Source organism: Lissotriton helveticus, chromosome 5_1 (assembly GCF_964261635.1).
Source record: "Lissotriton helveticus chromosome 5_1, aLisHel1.1, whole genome shotgun sequence".
In the NCBI taxonomy this organism is placed as follows: Eukaryota; Metazoa; Chordata; class Amphibia; order Caudata; family Salamandridae; genus Lissotriton; species Lissotriton helveticus.
In genome coordinates this window covers 215605061-215622398 of record NC_136065.1, presented here as the reverse complement: position 1 = coordinate 215622398, position 17338 = coordinate 215605061, and the positions used below count along the sequence as shown (strand labels likewise).

The window sequence follows — 17338 nt, the reverse complement described above, 5'->3', positions numbered from 1 at the left end:
GACCTCAGCATTTTTTCATGAGGGAGGGATAGGGGTACCTCTGAGGAATGAGTTAGTTAATAAGTTTAAATACCCCCACAGAAACACAAAAAAAATTACTATATGCAATGTAGCAGATATGGCGGACTTATACAGAAGGAAGATTCGCTACTAGAGCAGTGCAGCGCAAAGTGCAAAGTGCCAAGTGCCAGGGGCTAGGAATTAGATTCAAAGTGCTTAGTGCAAGGTAAAAAGAGCTAACTTCAGTGGGCTACACTACGAATATAAAATTCACAAATAGAAATATATTAACAACAGGTTAAATACACTAATTGTCACTGGATATTCGCCGTAGAATCAATGGGGACATTTAACACATATGTAAACACAATTTAACTGAACCGTAACATCCTAAAAACTCATTAAAAAAAATGGGGATGTTTAACAAAAATGTAAACACAATTTAGCTGAACCGTAAAATCCTAAAAACTAATCAAAAAAGAAACAAGAAATGTTTATAAAAAAGTAGTTAAAGAAGACCACTTCCGGTATCTTACTGCTCACAGCTGCCACTTGCAGATCCTCTTTGCAGCCACAGCAGTAGCAAAAGGTCACCAATGTTTTAGTGGGCAGACACAAATTATTTACTTAATCTTAAAGTCTCACCACCAGCTCTGTTCTGTTCTGTTCATTGTTTAAGGTTCTCGCCCCACTCAGGTTCCACTGTGGCCTCCTTTAATGGTATCCAAATATTTAGACCAAGTGGGTGGCCCTGCCCTGCCTCGTTCTGCCACGGACGGGCACAGACGGGCCCGCCCTTGGCACTGCGTGAGGCAGCTTTTTTGCGCTGCCTTGAGCTGAGATTCTGCGTTGGTGGCTCCTGACGCTAAGTACGCTGGGTGTTGAAGTCCCCAAAAACAAAGTGCCGAGAACAGGTGATGAGCGCTGTCCGTAGGGGCTCCCGCCCTGCGGGAGCCTGCAGCCGCTTTTATGCACCTCCTGGTGCCGAGATTCCACGTGAGCGCCTCCTGGCGCTAAGTACGCTGGGTGTTGAAGTCCCCAAAAACAAAGTGGCAAGTGCAGGTGATGAGCGATGTCCGTAGGGGCTCCCGTGCTGTGGGAGTCTGAGGCTGCTTTTATGCGCTGCCTGGCACCAAGATTCCACAATGACGCCTCCGGGTGCTAAGTACGCTGGGTGTTGAAGTCCCCAAAAGCAAAGTGGCGAGTGCAGGTGATAAGCGTTGTCCGTACGGGCTCTCCTTACTTATTTATGTTGTCAGTAGCAGCAGTGCAATAACTTTGGCTGTTTTTCACCTACAAGGGAATGAAAAACATATTTCGTATAGTCCCTGCTTTTTTATAACAATGCACCCTACCCTTTGGGCACCGAGGGCAGATTGTAGGGGTGACATATGTACTGAAAAGGTAATTTTGGTCTGTGGAAGTACTTTTAATTCCAAAGTAGAATTTGGACATGGTTTTATTTTACAACCAACCTGGAACTCAGGTATGGCTTTAGAATGACACCAGAACCATAGAAGGGCACGCTTAATTGCATTAAGTCCAGTGGGGTCCCTAAACCTCTTTATGTTACATGTACTAGGGACTTACAGGTTGGTTGTTTTGGTCAAGTAGAATGATACCAGTTACCATATACCTGCTCTGTCCCTGGGCCTAGTTAGCAGAGCCCGGGGCACTTTCAGCATCAGTAACCCCCGGTATCAGTAAAAGAAAGTGGAGGTGATCAGGGCAAAAAGAATGACTTTCCGACATAGATCTTTCAGGTATGTAGATGTGTAATTATGAATAGTAAATCTGTAGCTCCCTACATGCAATTACCTTACAATATTCTGTCCTCGATATTCTTGTATCACGATATTCTGGGGGTTGCTATTTAGTAATACAACCAGTATTTAGGAAAGAATGCACCTAGGGAGCACATCTTTAATGTTTGGTCATAGCTCAGGGCCATGCATCCCTACAATTATACTTCTTGGTCCCGGCCTGAGCTGCAGTGCAGTGGGTATCCACACCCAGCTGTACAACAAATCCCATATTAAGGCCCCAGAACGTTGATACTCCGCATGACACCACTATGCAAGTGTGTACTCAGTACACAAAAAGTGATGGATAGAATGCTTGAATTAATCTCAGCCACTGGTAATTACTGGGGTCACATCCCAATCCCAATTCCAATTCCAATTCCAATTCAATCCCAGGACTAGTTGTACCCTTGCTCTGGGCTTATCACCTGGGTATAGCTTGGTTCCAGTGACACAATGCATGGGACCCATGTTATGTTATGTTATGTTATAACGTGTTTTATATAGCGCTCAGCTACTCCGAGGAGTGTCCCGGCGCTTCGAACCCAATACAGACCGAGAGCAGGCTGAAGATGCCACACACTACTGAACAAAAAGCCAGGACTTAAGATCCTTTCTAAAGGCTAACAAATTCATTATTTTGAGAGTAGTGCCCAGTTGTATGTATAGTTTTATCTTCATTCTAACCTTCCATGTTGTATGTAAGTTCTGTTGTGTGTTATTAATTGAATGCATGTAGTGTTATATTTTTTGTTTTGATTTACAAATCATCTTATCATAAAACATTAGAAATACATTTTATATTTTATATTTTGGGACATCATAACAGTTAAAACACAACTTTTACGTTGGCATATATAACATTTCCATTTTGTAAACGCTTGTTTATGTGATGCTGCCATAGAGTACCTTTGCTTTATTTTCAAACCAACATAATTTTGCAAATAATAATATGAAAAATAACACACAACTAGTAAAACATTCTCCAAAATGTAATACAAAAATCGTACATAATCCTTTTGAAACATTTTGTAACCTTCGGTAAATACACTGAAAAGAGAGACAATATGTTGAAGAACATCTTTAAAAATGTAATCAAATGTTTATTAAAAAAAACCTGTTTGCTAAAAACCTTTCTCCTCTTTTGAATGCCTGTTTCAAAAGAATTATTGGATATTAAAATTGTTTACAATTTTAATATTTGGTAAAGAGTGCACAGTGTAATTTATTGTTTTTAAGGATTAATATCCATTTCAAATAAAGTTGATTTGATATGCAGTATTGAACATATGAATAAAAAAAAATGTTTACCTTTCTTTTCAGCAGACCAGGCTGACCAGTCAAATATCAGAGCAGAATTTAGGACACAAAAGATCATCTTCAATGGCAAATCAGGCATAACAGTTGTCAACTACTAGTGCAGAAGAGGAACCACACACAAGCAGGGAGAATATGACTGCCCAGAGACAAATAGGATCAGTCACTAAAAAGCTCCAGAACGAGACTGTAGGGCAACCAGTAGGGTAGGAAGATGTTGCCACCACCTCCCAGAAGAAAGAAGACATTGGGGCTGTCCCTGGCCTTGAGTAACAACCGCCTGTGATGTCTGAAGAGCAGACCCCATTGTCATTTGGGCCCGCACCCACACCCTGCTTAACTCCAGAGGCTCCTAGATGAACCTACCTGCACTGCCTTCATCTCTTTCTCCAAGTACCCACCATAAATAGCAGCAGTAATCGAGAGACACTTTAGTCCTTGACACCAATCCATATGTGTAGGTCACTCACTCACTCCGCAGTATGTCACTTTGGCCCTATTTACGAGTATGGCGGTCCAAGGACTGCCAGACTCGCTGGGTTGCAGCTGTGGTGGTCCATCCATTGCCGAATTGGCAGTCTGAACGCCCCATTATGAGTTGGGCGGTAGAACCGCCGCCAGGTAACCGCCATTCCCTGGAGGTGGTGTGGCGGTCAGGAGGCCACAAAATGCTTGGTGGGACCTCCACGGTCCCGCCAAGCATATTACGAGTTTCCTATCTGCCGGCGATGTCATGAAGTTTCCTCCTCCATGTACACCATGGAGGAGAGAAAACAAAGGGGGCCCTACAGGTCCCCCGTGTCTGCTACGCTTGTGGGTGCTTACAGGGGGGCATATTTACACCCCGGTGTACATGCACAACAGTTCCTGCACAGCATGGACTTTTGAGTCCATGCAGTGCAGGAACCTTGTGGGGGATTCCCATTGTGGTTCCTTTTTGAAAGGCACTGTCTTGGGACCACCGCGCTGCCCGCCCTCCAGACAAATTTAAAGTCGTAATCTGGCAGACCAGCAGAGGCAAGTCTCTGCTGTGCAGGGGCGCGATACTGGCGTATCGGCCTTACTGCCGAAACTCATAATTAGGCCCTATGTCTGTTCTGAAGGAGGTACTGCGACCAATCAAAGAGGTTAAGGGATCGATCACTCTGGATATACGGCACTTAGTTTGAGAGGTTTAGAGATTATTAACAGCTACACACACTATGTGGCATTATGACCTTATTGATAGCAGGTCTGAAATCTTGTCTACCACCCCAACCTGCCCTACCTCCTCTTGTCCTTTCTCCCAGTTTATCTGTCACATCTTATTCCTTTACTACCCCTGTGTTTCCTTCTTCCTATATGGTCTCTAGTCATGCCATGTCCAGTCTTTTAACATCTGCATCAGAGATGGCCTTTAACATCATTGGTGTGAACAGTTAAGCAGAGGATGTCCCCAAGCCTGGAACTTTACTCTGGCACCTGCTCTGGCCTGGAAATATGACTTTATTAATTGTTGAACAGTGTACTTGGTTTACGAAGGTTGAATCTATTTTACACATTTAATACTATTTTTATTGATTGATTATTTTGGACTCTTTGTGGGTATTTTCTTTTTAATCAGCCCCATTGGAATAGTCTTGCTCTACTGATGCTTCCTGGCTTGTTTTTAATATTTGCCACCCCCCCCCCAAGTTGGCATTTACCAGCTAAAATAAGACTTATTTTATTTAATTATATCTATTCCCAAGAACAGTTTATATTTTCCTAAACATTTTAACATAAAATCAAAAATTATTATTTATGCATAAAAACTTTCCAAAATATAAAGCATTGCATGTCTTATATTTAAAAGAAATTGCAGATAAATGACATGCAAAAGAAATGTTTAGTTATTTTGCTTTCGATATCATAAGGAGATTTTTCAATGCAATACGTTTACCATAGTGAAATTGAACAAAACAAAAGATACTGCTGATGGGATTGACAGAGAGTATGCTTGACTTGTGGGTGGTTGAGTTGGTGGTGGTAGAGGGTAAGATGGTGGAGGTTGAGGTGGAGTTGGAAGTGGAGGGGTTGCAGGTTGAGGCAGGGCAGATGTTTGTGGCATAGTTCGTTGGTTAGTAAGTGGTGTTTCACTCCTACATTGAAGTACTTCTGTAGAAACGTTTGCCTCTATCTTCTTCATAGCCAAGAAATGTTGCCTTTCACTCATTCAAAGATGTTCTGGGTAACATTTTGAAACATTGACCAAGAAACACATTTGACTGTCAACAGTCTAAGGGAGTCCTTTAAGCTAGATAGCTATCTCACGGAGAGTAGCTCCTATTGTTTGAAAATCCTCTTACACATTAGGCTAATGTTGGAAAGAATGATTCTTCCAGAGAGTATGATTAGGCCATGCCAACGCCCACCCACCCCCACAAGCACAGGGTGCCATTTGAGTGGTTTTGTGGGGGAGGATGATGAATGGGGTATACCTGTTCCTCACCAGGGGTGTTTTCTTCCTTAGATGAATAAGAGAAAATCAAAAATGCACCATCATGGGATAAGTGTGCAGGAGATTGTAATGAGTTACCAGCCAAACAAGCATGTATGGCTGCTTAGCTAAATGCTGGAGACTAACATTCCTCAGAACTGATTTTGGATGGAGACTGTTGCTCACCTGTGAAGTGGTTTTCTTAGAGATATTCTGTGTGGGGACAATAGTAACCTACTCCTTGTCCTGGTCTTCCTCCTCCTTGACCCACTGCAACTACTCTTCTTCTTTTTCAGCAGCATTGGTCACTGATATAGTTGTTTGCAAGAGGATTGGACTCTATTTTTGCATTGTTTGCTGCCCTCCATATAGATGGATCAGCATCATTGGGCAGTGCAATGCCCCCACTACCCGCAAGCAGAAAATCTAAACAGTTGAAATACATCAAATGCAGTTTTGTGTCTAAAGGTCTAGACATTACTTTAATTAGAAATGTTGTGAAAAAAAATACGATAAAGTTAGTGTCATGTGAATGAAATTCAGGGTTGGTCCATACATGCATTTACTATATCTCGATGTCAACTCACTAGCTCTAGCTCGAAACAGGTGTTTCATTTCTGAAAGACATCCATGATGTCGGCTGCTGAACAGTGTCCTCATAGTTGGTGTTGAAAATGTAGCTCCTGATCCAGCAGCTGTAGAAAGAAGTATTATGTTCAATGTTTATTTACAAACTATAAAAGTGGTCCTGATCACAAAGGCTTACAGAGTAGAGAGAAAGACATGAAGAAAGACAATATACATAAGTGCAATCTCTTTTAAGTTTGTACATAAAATAAGTAATACTTAAAAATAAGTTAGTGAAAGGAGTAATGGAAAGATGTAGAAGTAAAGATCAGAGGTTCCGAGACTTACCTGATTGATGGATGGTGGAGGCCTAATTGCTTCTAACAGTATGTCCCGAGATGCTATCGGTGTTGAGGTTCGCAAGAAAGACATGAGGGGCTCTTGATTGACAGAAGCTGACAGGAAAGAGAGACAAATATAGTGCAGAAATCTATCTTAAGTCATACACGAAAATTATATTTAAATGTTTAAATATAAAATTGGAGACCCACAAAGATTCCTATTCTGCAATTTAAGACAAGACCTAAATAATATCTATTGTGTTTACCTTACAATGCCAAGTGTAAGGATAATTTTACTGGACAAATGGCATTACATATTAACTAGGATTAAAATAAGGTTGTGTTACACTATAAATACAGCTACCCTGCCAGATACAAACAAAGAGATAGGTTTGATCCAAAGCATAAAGAGCAGGCATTTAACTTACCAGTCTCTATCATGCATGTGCTCTGTGGTGTCCCGTTTTTGGTGAAGTGTTAGCAGCTGGAGTACGTTAGATGTTGTGGCAAGTTGTGGATAAGAAAACATCTGCAGGTCCTTAACAGTTTAAAAAGAAAGCGTGTGAGTACATATGTGTTTAAAAATATGAATGTCAATATCAGATTTAACTATAATTATAACTCAATAAAAACACATTTTAAACTATAGCACCAAGGTTAAACAAATCAAGACATCTCTTATAGCATTGTTGACATTGTTAGCATAAGGACATAAATGTGCTGTGTGTGTGTGTGTGTGTGCGTGTGTGTGTGTGTGTGTCTACGTGTGTGAAGATGGGCTGAGTTTATAGACCTGCCCCGTGTGTGCCTTGATGCATGTGCAGGTACTCCTGTCCCAACCGAACCAACCTATCTACTCGAAAGAGTGGCTGTGCTGAAACGAGTACAAGTAAAATAGTTGTAATCAAAACATGTAGGTGTATATAGAGTATGGGCTAGAGTGTAATTTTGACGGCTATGTATGTGAAATGTGCCTTCCAATGTAGGTATGGAGGAAGGACAGATATGGACGAGTGAATGGGGATCGATTTGGTGGGATTCACGGGAGAGGGTCCGGCGTGAAATACGGAAGGTTCAGAGGGAACGATAACCCTGTTCAATGAATCGAGATAAAAGGCTGGTGCAGGTCCACAATGGGGGTCGTTGCACGGCGTGAGGGAAACTTCAGTGAAGCCATTCACGCGCTGATTGATTCTCAGCTCACCCCACCGTTACATTGTTTTCTCCCTAGGCAATTATTACTGTCCTGAGGATGAACCAATATCATGTATGGTTCGAAACATCGTCGACCTAAAATGCACTAAATGCATAGTTGAACAAAAATTGTGCATGCATATGTGTATATTGTGGATTGTCTGCTTATGATTTATGATATTCAGATGACCCTACCTTGCCTATCATTCCCCTTTTCTGTTTATGTCCCCCCAGTGTGTTAGTCAGACATCGGCTGGTGTCTCACGTACATCACACTCTGTGACAAACGCCCTGTGTATTATTTATATTACGATATTAAACTGTCCGGCTGGACATTTTCAAAAAAGAAATATAGTTCTATTTAGTCTATATTTATTCTCTGTACATTTCCTTTCTTGTCTAGGGACCATTGTCTCTGATAATAAGTATCTACCCAAGGTCCCTAGCTTATTGCACCCTGGGTTCCCTTGTATTGTTTAAATAATGTGCTTTATGATCTCTGCAGTTGTTGCATGACCCTACTGAGCTATCATACTAGGAAGCTGGGAGCTGCTGTTCCATGTTTATAGTGATTTATCCATATCAAATTAAGTACGTCTATAATTTCTGTTCAATACGCAATACCTCTGATAAACAGTTCTTTTTTGTGTGTGATTCAACAGGGCCTAAAGGTATGCTTGGCTTGCCAGGATTACCAGGACCGAAAGGTGAGAAACCCATGAGTCCATGACATATTCAATCTTACTGATGTGTCAGTTCTTATTATGAGGCTCCCTTGAGCTTCAAACACATCATTTGTCCTGACCCAACACTTGGCACAAGCCACCTGAATGTCATTTGCTCCTCCTAATGTACCTAGTCTCCCCTCTAAATTGTGGAATGCCACAAGGTAACCCATTCTATGATCAGTTCTTTAAAGATGCAGCTGGAGAACAGGGTCATGAGGATGTTTTAAGTGAGTCCAATCCACTCAGAGCAAAGCATACCAATGACGCACACTTTACCTGAGCTCAGGCAGTCTGCATTTCATATTTCATAGCTTCTATAACGGCATTCAATGATAACCACTGCTCTTTCTGCTCTTTTCAGCTAATGTTGCCTATCTAATGCAAATTTGATATCGAAAGCATTTTTATATCGGATGTTATTAATTGAAAATAAATTACATTTTATATATGAGAATACATTGCCTGCAACAGAAGATGCTAGGAAATATGACGTTTTAGAAGAAACTGGAATAGAAATATCCTACACCACTAAGTCGCATATGTATAATGTTTAACTGTGTCAGTGTCACAGGCTAAAGCTCTGACAGATGTCTAGAAAAAAATACACACAGCAAAATGGCGGATTTCCTTACATATGTAATTTCAGGGGGGTTGGCATAATTGTCAAGGAAGGAGTACAAATGTTCCAACACTTATATTCATTTTCCCTCACGTGTTCAAGTCAGATTGGGCCATGCGTATAGAATTATCTTATCACACATAGTTCAAATAAGTTTCCAGAGATTTTGTCCCATTTCCTCAAAGGTTCTGTCCTCAAGAGGTTCTGTTACATGGGTGGTGCATTGGCGTTCCTGTGCCTCCACCCATGTATTTTTACACAAACCCATATTTGCAAAGACTTGTACACATGGGTTTGCAAAATAATATTGCGCTTACCTTAGGCTGGCATAGCGAGGAGGAACAAAGATATTTCCTTTTTGGATGTGTACTGCATTCTGCAGCACACATACAAAGAGTAAATAGCCTCAAAGGATAGCTTTTGTGCAGAAAGGTGTTCCTTAATGTACAAAAACAAAACTGACCATGACGCAGGAACCCTTGTGCCAATACACAAAGGTGCCTGTATTGGATCTAGGCAGCCTCAAATGCACCAGCACTAGGAGAGAACAGAACTGTGCCAATATCTTTGAACATATGGCATTATTCTGCTCACTCCCTTTCTCAAAAACTGTGCTGCAACTTTACTTGCTGCGCTGCATTGTGTGAAATGTTAGTAAATATGCCCCTTCATTCTTTCTCACCTCAGAAGGCATTGGAGCTCTTTCAAGGCTGGGTTGATGTGATCCGCCTTCTAATCTAGGCATAGTCTGGCTTCTTGGTTTTTGACTCTTTGAAGTATCACTTCATGTGATGCCCTTGTGTAAAGTATACAGCAGTGGATAAAACAAGTGCTCTTAAGACTTCAATTCCTTATTTTCTCTACAGTAGCAGGAGAACCCTCCTCACCATCATTAGCTAAATGTTAGACATTTTCTTTACTGTCTTAGGCCTGAATTAATTTCTGACAGGCGGCCATCTGTCAGATTTCGAAATGTCTGCTGACCCAGCCATCACAGCGGTTCCTGTCAATACATTGGAATTTTATATTCATATTTTTCAACATGACAGAACCATACAACAAACTTACCAAATTTTTTATATTTCCAAAAAACGACAATCCCAGAGTAGAATTTTCTTTTGGGAAATAAAGAAATCAATGCTCCCCCTCTTCGTGGGAGTTTCCTACTATGTGGAGTTGGGGAATTATTAAGCATTTTTCAGTGCCCCTTACCACCAGATTGTTCCTAGTCATGATGGGCACTGAAAAACAGTTATATATCTGCCCATCTAAATAAGCTGGGTGGACATACAGCCAAACTTTCGACAGCCCTTACTCCGTCAGGCCATTGGAGAAATTTGGCCATGGCGGAGACTGAGTAGTCTCCGCCATGGTCAAACTATGGTACACCTGCCTTTAAATCTGGTGGGAGGACCATAGTCTTTGCAAATTGCCAAGATGCATATCGTACCCATAGTCTGCTGTGAGTTGGAGGTCAAACCTGAACACTAGTTTTTTCACCTTGGTGCTCTTTAGTGCTGTAGAATTGATTATTGTCTTTATTTCACAGTGGAGGTCTCATATTTAAAAAAAAAATGGTTTTTGCTTGTGTTATACTGTGACAGCCTTGACTTCTCCAGTTCATCTTAGTATTGTGCTGATTAATTATGTTATGGGTGTTTTGCAGTAATAATGAGTTTGGGATTATATTTGGAGTTCTTTTTTAAAGAATCTAGAACAGTACAGTACAATGCTCAGAAATATGAGTGTATTTTGAGCCATGCCAATGAGTCTGACCAGAAACAAAGACAACATGTCCTCATTTGAATAGATGAGTTGAGTTTTTGCACCTTAATTTCTGAAAACTGACCCAGTGCTGCCATTTTTTTAGGTGATAAGGGCGAAACAGGCGAGTCAACCAGCACCGGTAAGAACCTTGACTATTACTACAAACTGAAAATGAAATACAGTTTTGCAATGGCACGCACTATTTACAACTGTTCGAAACTAAGAGATGCAGGTGCTCTCGGTCTCTTAATATTGTCTTGCTTCAGACACATGCTGCTACTGTCCTGTTAAAGTATAATAGCTCTTCTGAGAAGCATTGGTACTGTCCATTTAGGCAGTGGTGGCTGCCGCCAAGAGAAACTGGTGTGGCGGGGCGGAGGAGGGGTTGGGAGGAGAGAAGGGGTTGGGAATTAAAAAAAGTGAATACAAATAACTTACCTGCCGCTCTACTCCCTCTGCTGGCCACCTCGTTGCTCCTTCTCCTCTCGTCCTGGAGGTGGATTGGGCTTGAAGGTACAGGCTCCCCACACAATCCAGACGCTGCTCTCATAGCATGAGAGCAGCACCAGAATTGGTCTGAGCAGCCTGGTTTGCCAATCAGACAGTGCCTATGGCATTTCTCCAACCCAGTTGTGAATTACAGCTGGGTTGGTGAAACACAAGTACGCATGTCTGTTTGGCCAGCCTAAGGTGGCCGACCAAACTGACATGCACTCTTATAATTTCACAGTACTTCTCCATGCCCTTCAAATTCCATCTGTGTTGGACGTAAGGAGCTCAGACAGAGATAAATCAAATGATAATAACAATGTATCTGATAGAGACATGTAGCAGCAGATTCCTTACCTTTTAACTTCAGGCATCAGGTTGAATCTGGAAGGTTTCGCTAGCAGTACCCCTGGCGCCAATCGGTGGCATTGGTAGACTCCACGTGACATTGTAGGCATCGGGTTCATCGTCACCATGACATCTGCATTGTCTATATAGGCTACCCCTCAACTTTTTAACAGAATTGTTTTGACTTTTGGTCATGTTCTTTGGGTTTGTGGGTATATCTAGTAAGAAGACCTTGGGGTTCAAGCTGTGCTACACGTGTCACTGCACCATGACAGTCATTGGCCCCCACCTGGTGTGTCTTTGGTTCCTGGAGCATGAAAACAACATGAAGTTTGGCTCTGACTGCTGGGCCATGGTGCCGAAGGCTTTGAAGGAGCAATCCCTGAAGCTAATCGTAGCCCGGTGCACGGTGTCACAGAGGTCGACACATCAATCTCGCACCTGGTCCCAGTTTCAGTCGAGAGGAAGGTACGAGCACCATTCCAAGGGGTCAAAGTCTTCCTTCTCCAAGTCAAAGTCATTGCAGTCAGGTAGGAAGCAACATAAGAAGCACAAGAAGTCAAAGCATGCTTTGGCTTCACCTCATCCTTCACGCGACGAGTTGGAGGAGTCTCGGCGTTTGAGGCCCCTGAAGCTAATCGTAGCCCGGCGCACGGTGTCACAGTGGTCGACACATCAATCTCGCACCTGGTCCCAGTTTCGGTCGAGAGGAAGGTACGAGCACCATTCCAAGGGGTCAAAGTCTTCTTTCTCCCAGTCAAAGTCATTGCAGTCAGGTAAGAAGCAACATAAGAAGCACAAGAAGTCGAAGCATGCTTTGGCTTCACCCCATCCTTCATGCGACAAGTTGGAGGAGTCTCGGCTTTTGAGGCCCCGCTCCGCAGAGCAGGTGTCTGAGTCAGCTCTGTATTTCCCTCCCTTTATGGGGGAGGGAGCGACCCCCCCACCCAACTAAAAGAATTTTATGATGCTATGTGCACCATATTTGGGCAGCCTGACCCTGCTGTCATGCCTTTGGTCCCCGCAGGCTCAGTATACGGAGACCTTGTGGGTCCGCACCTCCGATGCCATGGACTCCTCCTGGATCCATTCCTGGATCTGAACCGGCACTGGTCGCACCACTCCAACCTCCCCAGACTACCCAGCACTTCATCCAACGTCTAGATCCTTTTACTGGCACCCACCAGCTGTGCCTCCCCATCATCATTCCAGAGCCTGTTGGGTGTCCACCAATGCCGAGACTGGTGCCAAAAGAGCCGTTGCACTTCTTGCCATGCCCTCAGCCTTATTCTGAAGGGCTAAGGATGGGAGGGGCAGCAGGTTCTCTTAGAAATCCCATTTCCCAATGATAAAATGGGCTGGTATGAGGACCTAGGTGATGCCAGCGGCCTGGACACTTCCCCAGACCCCGGCATGCTGTCTCCTCCTAACCTGGCTATGGAGAAGGGGGCTTCTTTTGAGATTGTGGTGCGGAGGGCTGCAAAGGTCTTGGGCCTGCAGCTTCCTACAGTGGCAGTCAAGACTTCCATCTTGACGGAGGTCCTGCATGCTGGTGTCTCCATTTCAGAACCATTGCTGCCTTTCAACGAGGCCTTGACCAACATTCTTCTGGGTACCTGGTCCAAGCCCAGCACAGGGGCTCCAGTGAACAGAACTATTGAACGCCGCCACTGCCCTGTACCGGGCGACCCACCTTTCTTCTCCGCCCACCCCACCCCACCAAGCTTGGTGGTCCAGGGGCCCGATTCACAGAATTAACTTAAGAAAAAATCCTAAACGTACTACTTTTGGTATTCACAGAATGCACTTACTACTTTTGGTATTCACAGAATGCACTTACTACTTTTGGTATTCACAGAATGGATTTACGACTACTAACTTTATGTCCGCACTGAGGCCGGAGACGGAGCTTCCAGGCTAGAGGCGGAGCTTCACGCTCGAAGGTGGGGATTCTGGCCAGTGGCGGAGATTTAGCCATTGCCGAAATCTCCACCTCTGGCCTGGAAGCCCCGCCTCTGAGCTGGAAGTTCTGCCTCCGTCCCAGAATCTCTGCCTCCGTCCCAGAATCTCTGCCTCCGGCCCAGAATCTCTGCCTCCGGTCCAGAAGCTCCGCCTCCAAGCCGGAAGCTCCGCCTCTGGGCCGGAATCTCCGGCCCGAGTGCGGGCGTAAGGTTAGTAGTCGTAAATCCATTCTGTGAATACCAAAAGAAGTAAGTGCATTCTGTGAATACCAAAAGTAGTAAGCGCATTCTGTGAATACCAAAAGTAGTAAGTTTAGGATTTTGTCTTAAGTTAGTTCTGTTAATCGGGGGGCCCCAAGACCCTACTTCCTGTGTTGCGTTCCCTTCCGCACCTCCGGATAGGGAATCCAAAAGGCTGGACAGCTTTGGTAAGAAGATCTTTTCTTCCACCAGCCTAGCATTGTGGTCGGTAAACACCGCATGCCTCTTGGGCCATTATTCCCATTTGCTCTGGGATACAGTTGTGCAGTTGCTGCCTAGAATTTCTGATGAGGACCGGGTTCTGTTCTCCCAAGCTGTTGCTGATGGGAGGGATGCAGCAAAGTTTTCCGTAAGTTGTGGCTTAGACATGACAGACACGCTGGGCAGAGCGATTTCCTCAACAATGGCTGTCTGGTTTCACAGAGGATGTCTAAGCTAACCTCATGGACATGCCCTTTGATGTCGCTCGTCTTTTTCGGAGACAAGGCGGACACAGCACTAAAGCGCTTTAAAGACTCGAGGGCTACTGCCCAGTCTTTAGGCCATACTATGTCATCCTGGCCTGTGTTTGCCTTTCGCCCTTTTCATGGCTATGGAAGGGGCGTACAACTGCGTCAACCCTACCCCAGCCAGATGACGCTGCAAGTTCAGCAACCTTTCTGTGGCCATGGACGGGGTTTTGGCCTGACCCGACCAGAAGTCGGGTCAGGCCACATCCTCCTACGCTACCAAAAAATCTTCCCAGTCCAATCCTCCCAGATCATGGCATCCAGTTGGTGGCAGGATTTGCCATCACCTCCTTCCCTGGTGGGACATGACCTTGGACAGGACGGTGTTGCAAATAGTCCGAAGGCTACTCGCTCCCCTTTGAGAAGACCCCTCCCTCCATGCCTCCTACTTACGATCAGCTGACCGAGGATCAACCTGCCCTACTCCACTAGGAAGTCAAGAATCTCTTGGCCAAGGGTGCTATAGACAGGGTTCCTGGGCCAGAAATAAGCTGTTGCTGCTACTCCTGCTATTTTCTGGTTCCATAGAATGATGGAGGCCTCTGTCCTATCCTCGACCTCAGAGTCCTAAACTACTTCCAGTCTTCCCCTATCTTGATGACTGGTTGTTGAAGGTAGGCTCGTCCATCCCAGGCAGTCATCTCTCAACTCCAGACTATGGCGAACCTCCTGCATTTGCTGGAATTCTCTATCAACTTGCCGAAGTCACACTCCCTTTCATCTGAGCAGTTCTGCACACGGTGCAGTTTCAGGCTTATCCTCCCGAACAGTAAGTCTAGGATATTCTGGCTAACACTTTCCACACTGAGCTTCTACCAAAAATCAAAGGTTATCTAGAGGTCTGCCAAAATACCGCATCTCCAGCCATTGAAATCAAGGGGGCCTTTGAAGCAATTTGTAACCAAATTGTGACAGATCTTACTGTCAGCACGAGACGGGGAACCAGCAAACCCCATCGCTGGTTTGATGCAAACTGCTCCAAGGCCCATAGTCTGTTGATGCTTGCCTTAAAGCAACCTATAAGGGACAAGAGAAATATAGCACACCTTAGGAAACAGTACAAGTTGGCCATTAAATCAAGGAAAGAAAAGATAAAGTCAACTGCCTGGGATAACCTTTTGAACGTAGACATTCTCAGGGACAGCAAAGAATTCTGGAACGTAATAAACCAGCCCTTTTTCGCGGACACACCCAATTCAGTTTTGGATTGCGTGATTCCGGATGAAAATGGTATATGGCGGTGAGAGCATGGACAGTACCCCCAATCCATCACCCGCCCCGGAGTCTTATGCCCTGATCTTCAATATAGGTGAAGTGGAAAAGGCTATCTAAGAAACCTCAAAGGATAAAGCACCAGGCCCTGACGGAGTGCCGGGCGATCTGTATAAATCTTCCCTGGTACCTGGGCAGGCGTTCTGACCAACGTATTTAACGCGGCCACCAGTAGCTTTTACCCATCTTCCTGGTCAACATCTATAATCATCCCAATATTTAAGAAAGGCAACAGGGACGACCCAGCCTGTTACAGGCCCATATCCCTCCTGGACTCTGCCGTTAAAATCTTAGGCAGAGTCCTGTTAACCAAGCTGAGGGAAAGTATAGAGAAACATGGTGGGCTAGCCGAAATACAATACGGCTTCAGGGAAAAGAGGGGCACAGTGGAACAGTGCTCCAATCTCCATCTCCTGATCGCCAAGTATACGGTGGCCAAGGAGGGGTCCTTATTTCTAGCATTTATGGACCTCTCCTCGGCTTTCGATTTGGTGAACATAACAAAGCTCTGGGCTATGTTATTGAAGATCGGGATAGACGAGGCCCTGGTTAGATTCATGGCCTCATTACATCAGGAGCTGTCCGCTAAGGTCAGGGTCACCAGGGAGGGAAGATGCAGCGCCAAATTCAACTCTAGGCGTGGGGTAAGGCAGGGATGTATACTAGCCCCCCTCCTGTTTACCATATACATCAATGGACTGGGGAAGTGCCTAGAAGACTGGGGGTGATGTTCCGCGTGTAGGAGTATCTAAGATTCCAGCACTCCTATACGCGGACGACGCAGTCCTAATTGCCCGTACTGGCAATGCCCTGCAGTGCCTGCTTGATGCATTTGGTACCTTCATGGACGATTTGGACATGAAGGTTAATGTGGGCAAATCGCACACAATGGTAGTAGGAGTACTCAGGCGCAAAAGCACGATTAAAACCTTTAGATGCAAGGGCCTGGAGGTTTCCAGAACAGCAGTTTTTCCCTACCTAGGGGTGCTCTTTGACGAGAGGGGGACTTGGGGCCCACAGGTTGGAGCAAAAAGCCTATCGGTGTCTAGGTCATCGGCCGCCCTCATGGCCTTTTCCAAAAGACTGGGTGCTAGGCCAATGGAGGCCCTACTGAAGGTTTACACCTCGAAATGCTTGTCAATAGCCATGTATGGAGCGCCAATCTGGGGCTATGCACAGCTTGATCCGATCCAAAGAGCAGAGAACAGGTTTTTACGTTCATTACTATCAGTCCCCCCATCTACCCCAACCTATTCAATTCATTCGGAGGTGGGCTTGGATTATATAACTGACAGGATAAACCTGGCCCCATTGATTTATTGGCTGAAAACGTGGCTTAACAAAGAGGTAATCTTGAATCATTCTATTATGGAGGACGTTATGTCACTGGAACATCATAACAAAATCCCCTGGATGGACTATTTGAGGAGGTCATTCGACCGGTTAGGAAGATTGGAACTTTTTGAATCACCTAAAAGCATAACACACAAGGACGTAGTCTTGATTAAAAGGCAATTTCTGTCCCTGGCAAGATCTAACCGAGAGGAAATAGAACTTCTGAAGCCCTCTGTCAGGATTTATTATTTAACAAAATGTTCCCCCGCTATGGAACCTTATCTCACAATAGTCACAAGACCGTTCAATCTGTACCTCCTGACTAAATTTAGATTAAATCTGATCCCTTATCTATTGGGAAATTATCCAT

At 44.4% G+C, this 17338-nt stretch overlaps 1 protein-coding gene across 1 annotated transcript in view; it reads left to right on the top strand.

Moving 5' to 3' along the window:
• Positions 1–17338, top strand: part of LOC144754339 (ficolin-1-like) — a 292441-nt gene that overhangs the window by 154916 nt on the left and 120187 nt on the right. The window contains exons 4-5 of the mRNA XM_078642028.1: positions 8342–8386; positions 10897–10932. Of these exons, the coding sequence (XP_078498154.1) occupies positions 8342–8386; positions 10897–10932 (81 nt within the window). The remainder of the gene's footprint in view (positions 1–8341; positions 8387–10896; positions 10933–17338) is intronic.